The sequence below is a fragment of the Triturus cristatus genome, chromosome 7, assembly GCF_964204655.1.
Source record: "Triturus cristatus chromosome 7, aTriCri1.1, whole genome shotgun sequence".
Taxonomy (NCBI): Eukaryota; Metazoa; Chordata; class Amphibia; order Caudata; family Salamandridae; genus Triturus; species Triturus cristatus.
In genome coordinates, this window is record NC_140590.1 from 1,235,901,372 (window position 1) to 1,235,918,777 (window position 17,406).

Consider the following 17,406-nt stretch of genomic DNA (forward strand, 5'->3'; position numbering starts at 1 on the left):
GTTCACATACCACATCGCGGTATTGTTGTCCGTCAGAACTTAAACAGACTGACCGCGAAGGGAAGGGAGGAAGGCCTTGAGTGCCAAACGAATCGCCCGTAATTCCAGAAGGTTGATGTGAAGCAACCTGTCCTCTGGAGACCAAAGACCCTTGATCTCCAGATCCCCCAGATGAGCACCCCACCCTAAGCTGAAGGCATCTGTTATCACTGTGGCCACCGATGGAGGCAGATGGAAGGGCTTTCCTTGAGACAGATTGCCCTCCACGCTCCACCAAGATAGATCCGCTGCAGCTTCTCTGGAGATCCTGATCGACTCCCTGAGATCTCCGTTGTGCTGATACCACTGCCTGCGGAGGCACCACTGGAGCGCCCTCATGTGCCAGCGTGCATGGTTGACCAACAGAATGCAGGAGGCGAACAGACCGAGCAGGCGAAGGACCTTCAGAACTGGAACAACCGCTCCATTGTGGAATAAAGGGACCATCTCCTGAATGTCGAGAATTCTTTGAGGTGGAGGAAATGCTCGACACACAGTAGTGTCCAGTACCGCCCCTATGAACAGGTTGCGTTGAGAGGGCACCAGGTGAGATTTGGGCACGTTTATCGAAAAACCCAATTCGAATAACAGCTGAGATGTTACCCGCAGATGATGCTGCACCATCTCTGGGGACTCTGCCTTCAGAAGCCAGTCGTCCAGGTAGGGGAAAACCAGAATCCCCGGCCTCCTGAGATGGGCCGCTAACACTGCCATCACCTTCGTGAAGACTCGAGGTGCGGTAGTAAGACCAAACGGGAGGACCGCAAACTGGTAATGTTGCGACCCAACCGTAAAACGGAGATACTTCCTGTGCGACTTCAGGATTGGGACATGGAAGTACGCGTCCTGCAAGTCGAGCGACACCATCCAGTCTCCTTGCTGCAATGCTTGAAGAACCTGCGCAAGGGTTAGCATCTTGAATTTCTCCTGTTTCAGGTAAAAGTTCAAGACTCTGAGGTCCAGTATCGGACGCAATCTGCCGTCCTTCTTGGGAATCAGGAAATACCGTGAGTAGCATCCCTGACCCCTTTCCTGCTCCGGAACCACCTCCATCGCACCTTTTTGAAGCAAAGCTAGCACCTCCTTCTGCAGAAGAAGCAGATGGTCTTCCGAGCAGTAACCTTGGCAAGGAGGGTAAGGGGTAGGAAACTCCCGAAAGGGAAGGGCGTACCCAGTCTCCACGAGGTTTAAAAACCAAAGGTCGGTTGTAACAGATTTCAAACCCCGCAGAAAGTGGGACACCCGACCCCCCATAGGTCTCACATGATCCAGGATGGGGGATCTGGGGATGCTTCCCTGAAGCTTCATTGGGAGCAGAAGAGGCAGAACATGAAGAGGGGTTGTGGCCAGAACCTCTCCGACCTCTTTGTCTCCCTCTATAGGACCTATAGAGGGGATTCTGCTGTTGTTGTGCTGCTGAGGCTGCCTGTAGGAGCGAAACGAAGACCTACCGAAACCCCTGAATTTCTTAAGTCCAAATCCTTTAGCAGGAGCCTGCAGACCTAAAGATTTAGCTGTTACCCTACTCTCCTTAAATCTCTGTAGGGCAGAGTCAGCCTTCTCACCAAAAAATTTTTGTCCATCAAAGGGCAAATCCACTAATGTGGCCTGAACGTCCGTAGAGAAGCCAGACGAATGAAGCCACGCCTGCCTCCTAGTGGCTATAGACGGCCCCATTATTCTCGCCACTGAGTCAGCCATATCAAGGCCCGACTGAATCACTTGTCTCGCAGCGGCCTGAGTATCTGCGACCACCTCCATAAAGGACGCCTTATCACATTCTGGCAGCTATGGGGCTAAAGATTTCATCGAGTCCATCAAAGCATGGACATAGCGCCCTAGCAAGCACGTGGCATTAGTGGACTTAAGCGCCATGCTCCCGGATGAAAAGGTCTTCTTAGAGGCTTGATCAACATTTTTGGACTCCCTGTCCGCAGGAGTCTGAGGGAATGCTCCTGAAGCATGCTTCGAGCATGACGCCTGCACCACTAGACTTTCTGGCGAAGGGTACGAAGATAGAAAACCTGGATCCCCAGGTGCCACCTTATATCTTCTCACCACCTGCCTAGAGACTGCTGGTGAAGATAGCAGCTTACGCCAGACTTCCACAATTGGCTCCAAAATAGCCTCATTGAAAGGCAGCAAAGGCTCACTGGTTGAGGTAGGCGAGTGTAACACCTCCGTCAGAAGGTTAGGCTTATACTCCGCAGAGGGCAACTGCAAATCCAACAGCTCTGCAGTCTTTTTTATCACCATATGATAGGGAGCCAGTTCCTGCGGCGGAGAGGACCTAGAAGAAGAATGCTTCCACTCCGGAGTCGTGTCCAGGCCACTAGCCTCCTGAATCCCCTCAAACTCATCAGAGGACGTGTCAACCTCACCTTCCTCCACCTCCACTCTATATCGTTATTCATCCAAGACCCTTTGGGCCTCTCTTCTTGAGCGGATCCGTGGAACCGGCGTCGCCGGCGCCGTACACGGAGCCGGTGGAGCCAGAGATGTCGAGGTCGGCGGCGCCGGAGTCGGGGTCGGCGGCGCCGGATGCGGCGCCGAGGTAGACGGCAACAGCGTCGAAGAAGGACCAGAAGAAGGTCGATCCACTCGAAGCCGAGACGGATCCCCAGACGGCGCCGGAAACTGCCACGAAGGCGCCATCGGCAGGAAGGGCATAAACGGGGCCTGAGCGTAATGCTGCGGCACTCCCAGAGTATAGGCCAAAGAACCCACGGGAACAGCAGGTGCACCGGATGGGAAGGCAGCCCGTTGGAAGATTCCATACATTGTATTCAAAAAATGAGATGAATCCATACCCGGAGCCGGGAACTGTGAATAATGGCCTTGACCTGGATCCGTCTGCGGAGTACCTGGTACCGGCGCCGCAGTGTCCTCCACAGGCGCCGCAGGCTCATCGGGCCCTAGAGAAGGCTCTTCTCCTTGCTCTTGCTCAGCCTCAGAAGCCGAAGACTCCACTGGAACCGGTGACGGCGCCGGGGACTGCGCCGGAGACTGCGCTGGAGCCCGCTTCGGCGAAGGAGATCCCACAGGAGACTTAGAAGGAGATGGAGAAGGAGATATATCCTTACTTCGGCATCGAGGCGAAGTCGATCTCGACGCCTTGCTCTTCGAAGACCGGCACCGAGAGGAATGTTTCCTTTTCTTATGGTGTGACTTCGAAGAATGCGAAGTCGACGACTCCGGCCTCGATCTCTCCTTCTTCCTACCTCTCTTCTCCTTTTTGGCCTTGGCCATGAAGAGCTTCGCCTCCCTTTCTTTCAACGCCTTGGGATTCATCCTCCTACAGCTGGAACAATCTTCCACGTCATGGTCGGATGAAAGGCACCACAAACAATCATCATGGGGGTCTGTCATAGACATGTGGCCCCCACATTCCCTACAGGGTTTAAAACCCGACTTCCTTGTCGAAGACATGACACATTTTTCCAATAGTAACACCAAACGACTACAAAGTAGCAGGAGAGTGCTGGAAAAACCGCTGCGCGTCGACGGCACGGAAAAAAGGGAACTGAGGTCATCACACCGACGTGGCTCTCTTATGGCTCCGGTGATGTCATACGGAGTTGCGAGCGGAGCCGATGCATTATGACGTCGTCGGCGTAGAGAGCTGGGGAAAAAAGTTCAGTGGAATGCTGGCGCAGGGAATATTCACAAGGTGAGGAATCCACTGGCAGATGTATCCATCAGAAGCCTGAACCACCAAGCTCTCATGAGAGGGGGTGGGATGAAAGGAATACTGGATCTCCAGGAGCAGGCCTATATCTTCTGGGCACAGACATCGAAACTGCAGGAGCAGAAAGAGGGTTGCGCCAAATATCCAGTATGGGCTTGGTCAGAGCATCATTAAAGGGCAAGAGTAGTTCTACCACCAAGGAGGGTGAATGGAGAACCTCCGTAAGAAGATTAAGCTTATACTCAGCCATAGGAAGCTGCAAATCTAAAAGTTCAGCCACCTTCCTAATTACAGAATGGTAGGGAGCAACCTCCTTCGAGTGGAAAGCTTTTTGAGAAACAAAGTCCCACTACGGAGAAGCATCAAGTCCACTTGCCTCACACAAGTCCTCAAACACATCCACTGTGTCATACACTTCTCCTTCCTCCCTCTCTTCCTGGTACTGCTCCTCCTCCTCCAACAACCTCTGCGCCTCTCTCCTCGAGCGCATCTTCAGCTGTGGCGTCCACAACGCCACACGCGGCGTCCACGGCTCCGAGAATCTTCACAGGATGGAGCTGGAAAATGCCAGGATGGCGTTGCTGGCATAAAGGGCACAAAGGGGGCCTGTGGATTCTGCTGAGGCACACCCAAATTATATGCCAAAGGACGCATGGGACCCGAAGGTGCACCAGAGGGGTACGAGGCTCTGGCGAACACACCATAAAGAAAATGCGATGGATCCGAACCTGGCGCCGGAAACTGTGGAAGTTGAGCCGGTTCGAGATCCAAATGAGGCACCTCTGGAGTCGGCGCCACGGGAGCCACAGGCGGAGCCGCAGGAGCAGAAGGAACCTCAGTCTTAACCGGATTCAACACACCCTCTGAAGCTGGTGAGAATCTCGGCGTCAACGACCTCTCAGGAGTCCCCTTGTATGATGAAGAATGGACCAGAGTCGCCTGAGGAGACACTGAAGGACAAGGAGAGACAAAGTCCTTTACTCGACGTCGAAGAGTTGTAGAAGGCGATCTCAACTCCACAGCCTTCAACGACTGGCACCGTGAAGAATATCTCTTCTTCTACTTATGCTTCCTCTTGGAGTCATGCAAAGTCGATGACCTGGACTTCGACCTTTTCCGACCCCTTTTTTCTTTTCTTGCCTTGGCCATATACAGTTTGGCCTCTCGCTCCTTTAGAGCCTTCGGGTTCATCTTCCTGCAGGAAGAACAGTCCTCGACGTCGTGGTCAGACGACAAGCACCAAAGACAGTCTTCATGCGGGTCCGTGATAGACATGTGACCTCCGCATTCTTTACAGGGCTTGAAACCAGACTTCTTCGGCGCAGATATGCCAAAAGAGAAAAAGATACAGTCGACAAACAAAGTATCCAGTCAAAAATATGGAGAGTCCCAGAAAAAACCGTTAGCTTTGCTAGCGTGGAAAAAAGGGAACTGATGTCATCACGCCGACGTGGTTCTCTTATGGCTCCAGTGACGTCACGCGGAGCCGAGTGCTGAGCCATGGCATTGTGACGACCTCGTCGGCGTGGAGAGCTACGAAACATTTCTGAAGAATGCTGGCGCAGGGGATATTCATCAGGTGAGGAACCCACAGGCAGATGTATCCATCAGAAATCAAATTTTTTGGAAAGAGCAACTTAACCTCTTAACCATAAATACAGCATTGTTACTGCAAAATCTGTTATTTCTGCACCTAGACAAAGAATGAGGGTAGCATACAATTTAGGTTATACTCAAAACTGTCCATTATGTAGTATTAGACAATTATGGTGTTTCTGTTTTACACGTCTATATTTCCTAAAATAACTAGTAGAGTTTCATCAGGGAACTCTTGTTGTAGTACACATGCATTTCACAGAGCCATTAAAGGTTGTTCACTATGCTTACCGAGAGAGTATGGAAGCAATGCAAGTTTTTAGGATGTACAAAAATAACTAAAGACCATCATACCTGAAGTTGTTTCATATGCAGTTGTCTCTGTCAAGAAAAGGAAACCGGCATCAATTTCCAGAGCAAGGATTTGCACCTCACAAAGAGACTAAGTAATGGGTAAATGCAAAGATGTAAAAAACTGTTTCATGTGACATAACAGAAGAGTTAGGCATGAACACACTGGATTAAATGCATTTTATTATGTTTGCCTGCGAAGTGCTGCAAAGAAATAATGGCATATAGAGAAGAATGGCTTATGATGTGCTACACATTAATTAGGGAAACAAAAGGCCGACTTTTTTGGGATAGTCCCTCAGATTTTTGCTTTATCTGTTTCTTTTGGTCACACAACTCAGTACATGTTATCCCTGCTAACCAGTTGTAAAGTGCTTGTGCTTCCTTTTTAAACATGATGAAATTGGTACACACCTGATTGGCACATTTCACTTACCTATAAGACACATTGTACCAAGGGTCTGTAAGTTAAATGTAACCAGTGGGCTGCAGTACACATTGTGCCACCCTTTGCAGCAACACTTCAAATTCGACCCAGGCCTACAAATATAGACTGGGAGAGAGGTTTTTAAACTGCCAAATCACCCTGTCAAAATAAACCCTGTTTACAGGATTACATTTTTCCTTTTAAGTACTAGCAGGTCACCCCTAAGGTAGTCCTTAGTGCCATAAAGGCAGGGTGCATGGTATGTAAATGTGGGACAGGTAAAAGTTTCTTGTTCTTCATGTCCTTACAGTGATTAGTTCCTCAAAGCTTTTCACACTGTAGCTGGGTTGGCTGCTCCCCAGGAAAACAATATTACATAATACAACTTTATCTCAGGAATAGGGCTAGTTAAACAACTATTTTTTAAATAGTTAATTAAAATCCAAATCAATGTGGTGAAGTCATATTTTTTCTAGATATCATGGAAAAGTACCTTGTAAAAAGTTACTTTCGCCCTGCCTGAAGTCCCTGGAAACTAAATCAATATTTTACTCTCCAGCTTCTCACAGCCAGTAATGAACAAGTTACTTACCTTGAGTAACGATATATCTGTAAGAAACATAGGTTAGTTACAGATTTCTTACCTTAGAATTACCCCCGGGCGTCAGGCTAGATCCGGAAAGTTTTTCATCAGCAGTAACCCAGCACGTCGGAAGGTAGCGCCGGTCGACTCCGCATTCGTCATTGACGTCGGGGTCGCCGGGATGACGTTGCAGTAGCTACATAGACGCGGCTGTCGCACCCTGACGTCAGTTCTGTACACGACTTACCACGCCAAATAATGGCATATAGAGAAGAATGGCTTATGATGTGCTACACATTGATTAGGGAAACAAAAGGCCGACTTTTTTGGGATAGTCCCTCAGATTTTTGCTTTATCTGTTTCTTTTAGTCACACAACTCAGTACATGTTATCCCTGCTAACCAGTGGTAAAGTGCTTGTGCTCCCTTTTTAAACATGATGAAATTGGTAAACACCTGATTGGCACATTTCACTTACCTATAAGACACATTGTACCAAGGGTCTGTAAGTTAAATGTAACCAGTGGGCTGCAGTACACATTGTGCCACCCTTTGCAGCAACACTTCAAATTCGACCCAGGCCTAGAAATATAGACTGGGTATTGACCTTAATGGCTTTGGAGACAGAATTTTACCCCTAAAGATAGCTTGTGGTAAAGGAACTAGCCAGATGACCACTGAGGAGGTTCAAGTGGATGGGAGAGAAATAGTTCCTCCTATTGTAACTGGTAACTTGACTGTTACGATACCTGTAAATAGAGAGGATGTTGATTTTCAACTCCTTTCACTGAACTTGGAGAATACCGTGACACAAGAGATGGGGCACGGGGGGGGGGAACCCCAATAATGAATACAATTATGACTTTATCATGGAATATCGCTGGTTTGCGATCTAAAAGAGGCGATATAAATTGGAAGGCTTTTCTCTCGACCCACCATATAATTGCCTTTCAAGAAACGTGGGAGGCTAAAGACCCCTATCATTTGGATGGGTACCAGTCTTTTAATAAATATGCCGTGGCTTCCACTATGGGGAGATCACGGGGGGGTCTTTTGTTATTATTTAGTCTCAAGTTACTATACAAGACAGAGTTGTTAGTGACTAGTTCTCCAAACATTTTGGCTGTTAAACTTGAAGGTGCCAACTTGCCGTCATTATTAGTGGTGAATTTTTACAACTTATTCACCAGGTCTGATGAACTGGAGCACCTAAAAGCACTGTTTACATTTTTGGACGAGTTTGATGCAAACAATGTTACACCTTATTCTCTTTTACTTTTTGGCGATTTTAATATTCGTGTATGTCATCTCAATTGTTTTTTTTTTTTTTTTTTTTTTTTTTTGAAACCGTTTATTGCAATCTCAAATAGTTACAGGTATGGGCCTACAACCATCTGGCCGGCCGCTAGAGTGGCAGAAGCATATGACATACATACAGAAAAATCTCTTGGTGGTGCAAAAAGGGTAAATCAGGAGATGTCCGCAGTGCAGGCCACATAACTCCAAACCCACAATACGGTTTCCTTTTATTGAAACACAACAACACAAAAAACCACACCCGCAAGGCAACCCGCAATCCCAAGTGACAGCACGCGCTCCTTAAGTGGGGGACCCCAACCAATCGCCAAACTCTGAAGAGGGGAATGAGAACAGATCAGGGACTGGGGAACCACGTGCCCATGGCTGGGGGAGGGGGTCGGCTAGGGGGACGGAGCTGGTGAGGCAGCCGGCAGCAGTGGCGGCTCGCAGATGTCCCCGCGATAGGCGTTCCAGGGGCCCCAGATTTTCACCCACGCCCCAGGCTTACCCCTCGCAACATACACCACCTTTTCACGAAACATACACCAATCCATGTGTTCTTTCCAGGCCGACACCGCCGGGGGCCTCTGGGATCCCCACAATTGAGCAATGTCACGCTTAGCTATCATGTATCCCAGAGTCACCCACCGCGTCTGCGGAACCGAGTAGTCGGTTGGCTCCCACACATTCAGCAAGCATCTCCTCGCTTCAGGCAACAGCGCGACACGCGTAACCACTCGCAGGACCTCGTGCACACCACGCCAGAATCGCTCCACCTTTGGGCATTCCCACAGAATATGCAGGAAAGTTGCCAAAGCACCACAGCCACGCTTACACAGTCCATCCTCAGCAAAGCCCATACGTAAAAGCCTTGGCCCCGTCACGTAAACCCGGTGGAGGATCTTAAGCTGGACGAAGCGAAGGCGAGCTGGGATGGCCACCTCCTTCGGAGAGGCCACCGCGGAAATCCAGTCCTCGTCATCCAATTCCAGCCCATCGGCAACCCAGGCCTCGCGGAGGCCAGTCAGCAGGCCCGATCGGTCGTTGATCAGTTTTTTATATATAAGGGAGATCGTGCTGTCTGGGACATGGCCATCCAGCACTCTGTCCTCTAGGGGGGAAGACTCCGGAATGGACGCGACATCCGGGAAGACGGAGCCCAGCGCGTGGCGGACTTGTAAGTACCGAAAGTACTCACTGCCTTGCAACTGAAACTCCGTCTGCAGCGTCTCGAAAGTTTTGAATCCCCCCCTCGTCCAGAGATCTCCCACGGTGCTGATACCGATCGTGTCCCACTTCTCGAAGCCCTTCGAGGTCCACAGGGAGCCCAACCTCGCAGACGCATAGAGCGGTGACGCCCGGGTCAAACGGTCCTTCCACCCCATAGCTGCGTTAGCCGCGTGCCATACACGCACCATGACACGCGTCGGTCCCGTCAGGCGAGGGTCCGGCGCGCCAGAATAGAGCGCTCGATTGTAGTCGCCACCGGGCAGGAGCATCTTGTCCATTTCAAATGCCGGGTTCAGGGTGGGCCCGTAAAGGCCATGATTAATCGCAGCTAGCTGGGAGGCCCAGTAATACCGTTTAATATCCGGGAGGGCGACCCCCCCATCGTACCACGGAAGCGTCAATTTAGCCAAGGCAATACGTGGCCTCCCATCCCAGAACAGGCGACGCTGCAAACTCTCCACCTCTCGGAAGTAACGCGCCGGGACCAAGTCCATAGTGTTCTGGAGAGCGTACAGAAAGCGCGGCAACGACATCATCTTAAACAAGGCCGCTCGGCCGAGCGGCGAAAGCGGCAGACGCCGCCAACGCACCACGTCCTCCCTCAAGCGCTGGAGGGGGGGTAGCAAATTCCGCTCGTAGCGGGCCTCCGGGTCCAGAGTAATATATATACCCAGGTACCGAAACCCCTGGGAAGCAATCTGGATCGGACAGTCCCGTGGTAGGACCGGAGCCTCCCCGGCAAGCACATATACACAGGATTTCCCCCAGTTGATGACGAGGCCTGAGTTGCGACCGAATGAGCGCAAAACATCGACTAGGACGATCAGTGATTTACGCGGGGAGGCGAGATATAGAAGGATATCATCAGCGTAGAGAGACACCCGGTCCTCATGCTCGGGGGTCCAGCGGAGACCACGGATGGAGGGATGCCACCGCAGCCACTCCGCCAGGGGCTCCAGGGCCAGTGCAAACAGGAGCGGCGACAGGGGGCAACCCTGTCGCGTGCCCCGTCCCAGTGCGAATGGAGCCGAGACTCGTCCATTCACCACCACCTGCGCCAGTGGGCCGGAATACAACAACTTGACCCAGCCGATGAAGCCCGGTCCGAAGCCAAACTTCGCCAGCATCGCCCAGATGTATGGCCACTCGAGCGTATCAAACGCCATGGTGGCGTCCAAGGACGCCAAGATGGCCGGCTCCCGCACGAACGGGACACGCGCGAGCACCCCGTGCAAGCGTCGCAGATTAAGGGCCGTGTTACGATGGGGTATGAAGCCGGACTGGTCTTGGTGGACCAAATCGCCCACCACGCCGACCAGCCGGTTGGCCAGCACCTTGGCGAGGATTTTGGGCTCCGCGTTCAAGAGCGAGATGGGCCTATAGGATGTGACCCGCTCACGGGGTCTCCCCTCCTTGTGGATCACCACGATCGTGGCCAGACGCTGGTCCGGCGGAAGGGAACCCCGCGAGCGGGCCGCCAGGAACATCGCGCGCAGGTGGGGCGCCAGTACATCCGGTCGCAGCTTATACAGCTCGATAGGGATGCCATTGGGGCCCATGGCCTTGCCAGATGCGACCGAGCGGATAGCAAGGGCAATTTCGTCCGAGGTGGGAGGAGCGTCCAGCGAATCCCTGTCCTCCACCGAAAGGGAGGGCAGCGCGATATCCCGAAGCAGGGCATGGGAATCCTCCTCCGAGCAGGGAGAAACCGGGGAATACACCTCGCGGAAATAATCCGCGAAGCAGGAGACAATGGCGTCCGGCTCGGTGACACACACACCATCCATCCTCTCGATCAACGGAACCACACGACTCGCTCTCTCCTTTTTGTCCAACCACGCAATCAATTTACCAGCCTTATCACCCACATCATACAGTCGCCCCTGTTGCTCCCTTCTGAGGCCCCTGGCCGCCTCCGTGACGAGGGCCCTATAGGCCGCCTGCTTGAGATGTAGAACATGCAATGTGGCATCCGTCACCCCGCTCCCCAGGTCACCCTCTAGTTCAGTAATTTCGGCCTCCACCCGGGTTACCTCCTCCCGCTCGCGCCTCCGGGCATGGGAGATAAGGGAGAGGGCCTCCCCCCTGAGAACTATCTTAAAAGCCTCCCAAAGGGAGATAGCCGAAGGGACAGACCCCACATTCTCCTCAAAGTACCGCTGCAAGGATTTAATCAATTCTGCTCGAATAGTGGGGTCGCGCAGGTACCAGGCATTGATTGGGGCTACCCTGCCCTCCCCCCTCGGGAAGACATCAAAGTGCAACAGTAATGGGGAGTGATCTGAAATACCCCGCGCCAAATGGCGCACCTCTCCCACTCTCCCAGCATAGGCCGCAGGGACAAGGACATAATCAAGCCGCGAGAGGCTACCATGGGCACCCGAGTGGAAGGTGTATTGCAGCTGCGCGGGATGCTTTAGTCGCCAGCAATCCACCAATCCTAGTGTATCTAAAAGGCCGGACAGCCACGCCTGTGCCCGGGGGAGGTCCCTGGGGGGATGACGATCCATAGACCCAGAAGCCACCGCATTGAAGTCTCCCCCAACTACCAGAAGCCCACCCGGGAGGTCAAGGAGGAGGCGCCCCAGGTCCGCAAACGTGGTAGATTGCAACCCCGGCGGAACGTACACTGATACAAAAACGACCACTTTGCCCTCCATTCTACCCACCAAGACAGTGTAACGTCCCCTCTCATCATGGCGCACCTCATCAATCTCCAATGGGAGCGAGTTCTTAATCATGATGCCCACCCCCCGCGAGCCCGAGGTGAAGCCCGAATGGGCCGCCAAGCGATAGCCTCGCCGATTCATGGCATGAAAGGAATTACCTATAAGGTGTGTCTCCTGCAGGAAGACCACATCTGGTGAAATCCGTTTCAGATACTGCAGGACCACACCACGCTTAATCCTATCCCCCAGTCCGTTAACGTTCCATGATAACACAGTCAAATCCCTACCCCCCATCATACATGGAAGCCATCAGTCGTCCCCCAAAGAGCATCTCAAAAACAACAATACAGTAAAGGGTTCGCCTTGCGGTGCAAACAAACAACACTCCACCCCCGCCCACCCATCCCAGCAGAACTCCCCCCTCCCTGCACCCCTGCATGAGCCCAGACAGCCCCCCCAAAGTGCAGTGTGCCTGTCGCCCCATAGATGAAAAACTAACTAGTCCCCCAGAGGAGGAGGGAAAGCCCCCAATGGACCCCGCACGACCTCCATGGGAGGGGAACATACACGGTCAGTGGATGGTAACAGGAATGTTGTCCAGAGCAAGGCCTACTATTCACCCCTCAGTGCTGACCCGGCGAGCCCTCCCCGCCAACCGCACCCCCCCCACCCCCCCGGCCCCGATCCCCAGGTAGAGTATCCAACCAGTCCCCAGCCGCCTCGGGACGGTCAAAAAAGTGCGTGCGACCATCCACCTCCACCCTCAGCTTAGCTGGAAAAAGCATTGAGTACTTAAGGTTCAGGTCCCGTAGGCGACGTTTAACTCCGAGAAAACTCAGTCTCTGCTTTTGGACTGTCGGAGTAAAGTCAGGGTAGAAATTCACGTCCATATTATCGAGCTTGACCGGTCCCTGTAGCCTGGAAGTCTGCAGGATAGCGTCTCTGTCCCGAAAGTTAAAAATCCGGGCAATAAGAGGCCGCGGCGGGGCTCCGGCCTTAGGTCTTCCTCCGGGGACCCTGTGAGCACGTTCCACCGCAAAAAGTTTACTCAGCCCCCGGGGCTGGAGACGGGTGAGGATCAGGTCTTCCACAAACAAATCTGCCGCCTCCTCCTCCCGTCCCTCCGGAACCCCGACAATGCGAACGTTGTTCCTCCGGGCCCGACCCTCGGCGTCCTCCAATCGACTGTCCATCAGGGCGCTCGCCTGGCCAAGCCGGTGCACCTCCTTTTGAAGGGCCGCCACGTCTGTAGTGAGACTCGAGGTGGTGTGGGCCAGGGAATCGACCCGGTCATTTGTTTTAGACAAGTCGGCTCTCACCAGGCCCACCTCCACCAGGGCCGAGTCTATCTTCTGCGCCAGAGTATCAAAGCGCTGGTCCACCGAGGCCTTCATCTCGGCAATGGCGCCCATGACGTCCCGGAGGGTCAGATCCGCGGGCTGAGCAGACGCCTCAGCCGGGCCCGCGGGGGATGTACGCTGTGCCTCTGGGGATCCCTTCTGGAGGGTGTAGCGGTCCATACTGTTTGACTGAAGTGCCGGGCCACGGCGGGTCGATTTCACCTTTGCCCGGTCGCCATCTTGCTTTGTAGACATGTCGTACTCCCAAAGTCGTGCCAATCTCCTCAAAAGGGCCGATAAACCAGGTCACGGGTTCCGGGGGGGGGGTGACCACTGGACCGCAGGACAACTCACAGCCGGCGGGTCAGCCGGGCACCGGGACAAGGCCTCACCACCGCACCCCGCTCCGCAACCCTACCTCGCTTGAGGGCAAGGAGGGCGCAAAAGCGAAAGTGAAAGCGCGGGGTACGCGAGTCGCCCAGCCCTGCCCGCCGCTGTTGTTCGCTTTGTCCCCGGATCGCCCCACAACTCCAATCCGGGGGGCCGGCGCGGAGAAGGCCGCAATCTTCGAGCGGTGCTCCCACCAGTGTCCGGGGTCCGATTCGAAAACGGAAAACGGGTGCCGCCTCAGCTCGGGTACACAGACACAGTCCCCTCGTCAAAGAAAGGATATAATCAGGATTAATTCAGGAGGTCGCGGAGGTCCTCGGGAGCTTCGCACCTACGCGGCCATCTTGGTTGCGCGCTAGGCTCCTCCCCCATCTCAATTGTTTTGATAATATTAATTATGATCTTTGCCCTCAAGAGGTTACCCATTTTGAACACTCTAAGGGTGGGATGTACCTAGAGAGTATTGTATCCGCCCTTCACTTACTTGCCCCTGTACAAGAATCTTTGTCTCCTGCCCCTACGTTCACCGGACAAGGCCATTATAGTACGATCGATTATATTTTTGTGTCTTGTCTTTTGAAGGACTTAATAGGTGCCTTTTGTGTCACTCAAAATGCCTTAAGTGATCACAATCCTCTCACTATGGAAATTAACGTCAAGGCTCTGATGAGGGATAATCCACTGCCTATGATTTCTAATTTAAACTTAGTCTCTAAAAATCAGGGAAGACGATTGAGATGGGATGTTATCACTCCGGCTGATTTCCTCGAGAATTTGTATAATAGTAATAACGAGGATTTAAGTCTATGCTTGTCGACAGAGTCGCAACCAGTGGAAATCCTTGGTGCTTTCGAGAGAATAACAAAACAGGTAGTGGGTAACCTAACCTGCCACGGGAGACCAAGGCCTAAGAAACTAAAAAATTGGTTTGATCATGCCTGCTCTAGTGCTCATACCACCTTCCTGTTGGCACTGAAAGAAAGTGGAAAAGACTCAAGCAGGATTATAGAGGCAAGAAGGTCCTATACAAAAGTAATAAAGGCAAGGAAAATTCAGTTAAGAAATATGGCATGGGATGAATTGTCAGAGGCAAGTGTTTTGAAAAATAGCACTCAATTCTGGAAGGTCATTAATAGTCCACTTTTCGATGAGTTGGAGAATACAAATAAAGACTGTCTTATCCCACCAGATAGATGGGTGGACCACTTTAGTGGTCTTTATTCTGAGATTCATCAACTTAATCCAGTAAATTACGGGGATATTAAACAGGCCTCAAAAATTCATTTTAAGGACGATGAAGTCCTGGAGGCCATTGTGTCAATGGCAAAAGGCAAAGCACCAGGTCCGTACGGCGTCCCCGTGGACCTTTATAGGGCAGATCCAAGGTACTGGGCTAAGATTTTAACTTCTGTTTTTAACGCAGTATCAAAGGCGGGTGCTCCTATGTCATGGGGCAAAGCAGTTATAGTTCCATTATTTAAAAAAGGGTCAAGAGAAGATCCGGCATGTTACCGGCCCATCTCTCTCTTGGATTCTGCTATGAAGATAATGGGTAAAGTAGTTCTCGTTCGATTAACAAATTGGTTGGAAGATAAACTCATAATTTCCGACTTATAATACGGGTTTAGACAAGGAAAGGGCACAGTGGGTCAATGCCTCAATTTACATCTCATCATTGGGAAGTACACGGTCGCTAAGCAGGGGGACTTGCATCTAGCATTTATGGATTTGTCCACTGCTTTCGATCTTGTAAATCGTCAAAAATTATGGGCCTCCCTAGTGGTATTGGGGCTTGATCCTGTGTAGATATCATTCCTGGGGGTTATTCACGAGGACACTACCGCAGTCGTCCGCTACAATGAAGACGGGAGTTTGTCAGAAGCATGGCAGGTACAGCGAGGGGTAAGACAGGGGTGCATCCTTGCCCCCCTGCTTTTCTCGCTTTACATTAATAATCTGGGTGTGGCTCTAATTTCGACCAGTAAGGATATCCCCAGAGCCGGCTCAAAATTGATCCCCGCATTATTGTATGCAGACGACACGGTTCTGCTGGCAAGAACCGCGAGAGGCCTACAAGCCCTTTTAAACGGATTTCATGATTTTATGGTCTCTTTAGACTTAACAATACATTTTAAAAAATCACATTCCATGTCAATTGGTTGTGGGTTGGCGAAAAAGGCTAAATTCTACTGTAATGGGCAGGAGCTCACAAAAGTGCAGACCTTCCGATATTTGGGGATTGTCTTTGATGACAGGAGATCTTGGGTCATGCAACGCGCCCAGAAAAAGAACATTCTTGCTAGGGCGACAGGAGCGCTGTTGGGCTTTGCAAAACGTTTGGGGTGTAAACCCCTACCCGCTCTTATGAAGATATATAGAGCCAAGTGTGTTCCTATGGCCCTATATGGTAGCGAGGTATGGGGTTACAAGGCTACGACTGGAATCCAAACAGTAAAAAATGCTTTTTTTCGGAAAATGTTGTCACTCCCCCCATCTGCTCCTATTTGTAATATACACGAAGACCTGGGGGCAGGCTATCTTATTGATCAAATTTCTGTGGCTCCATTATTAGGTTGGTTGAGAATTTGGGCACAGCAACCTCCGAATTTAAATCAACTTATCATTCAAGACTGTTTGTCTCTCGACAAAGCCATGTCTATCCCATGGTTTCGATATATTAAATGCAATTTGGAGTCACTTGGCTGCCTCGAATTGTTTGATAAACCAAGTGCGTTGAGTAAAGTTGAGATAAAGGCCTTTAAGACTCAGTTCTTGAGTAGAGCGATGTTACTGAGGGAAGGAGGTGAACTGGGAAAGCCGGCAGTCAGGAGGTTTGTCACGCTAAGTATAGGTAGAGAGATCCAGCCATACCTGACCTATATAAACAAACCATTTCATCTGTTTTTGTTAATAAGGTTCAAGCATGGCATGCTTCCCTCGCTATTGGCTTACCCTAAGGGTTTTTTCAAAGAGGGAACGTGGGGGCCCTGTCCTTGCGATAACACCTCAGAACAAAACACGTTGCATTTGGTATTTTTTTGTAAATTTTACTCTTTGCAGCGTAAGAAATTTATTTTTCCTATTCTTAAGAACTGTAATTTCGGCAAGTGAGGCCCGCACTGGTTTATCTGCAAATGCTTGGGTCACCACTGGTATGCTTCGGGGTAGCCAGCTACATTACAGGGGCCATTAGGTGTAGAAATAGGGCGCAGTCTTTTTAGTAACTTCCCCATATTTTATTAGTATTGTTTTTAATAGCTGGAGAATGTGGTCTGAGGAAGTAGTAACGGTTTTATGGGATTTGTAAAAATTGTAGAATCATTTGGATGATATACTTTTTATTGTGATTATGTGCCAATTGTACTGTATTATTTATTATTCATGAAATGTTGTAAATTGTGTTTTAATTTGTATTGCGTTAGTGGTCTTAGTTGACTTTTGTAACTGTAACTATTTGCTCTATGAAATGTTGTCCTGTGCTTTGATGGTTTTAAATTTTTTAACTGAATAAAGCAATCTTTTGACTTGACTTGACTGGGAGAGAGGTTTTTAAACTGCCAAATCACCCTGTCAAAATAAACCCTGTTTACAGGATTACATTTTTCCTTTTAAGTACTAGCAGGTCACCCCTAAGGTAGTCCTCAGTGCCATAAAGGCAGGGTGCATGGTATGTAAATGTGGGACACGTAAAAGTTTCTTGTTCTTCATGTCCTTACAGTGATTAGTTCCTCAAAGCTTTTCACACTGTAGCTGGGTTGGCTGCTCCCCAGGAAAACAATATTACATAATACAACT

General features: G+C 50.9%; 1 protein-coding gene across 3 annotated transcripts in view; it reads right to left on the reverse strand.

Annotated features, from left to right (window-relative positions):
- Positions 1-17,406, reverse strand: part of LOC146811702 (uncharacterized) — a 1,283,263-nt gene that overhangs the window by 577,502 nt on the left and 688,355 nt on the right. For all 3 annotated transcript variants that reach the window (XM_085614524.1, XM_085614523.1, XM_085614522.1), the window contains exon 8: positions 5,678-5,704. In XM_085614524.1, coding sequence (XP_085470650.1) covers positions 5,678-5,704 — 27 coding nt within the window. The remainder of the gene's footprint in view (positions 1-5,677; positions 5,705-17,406) is intronic.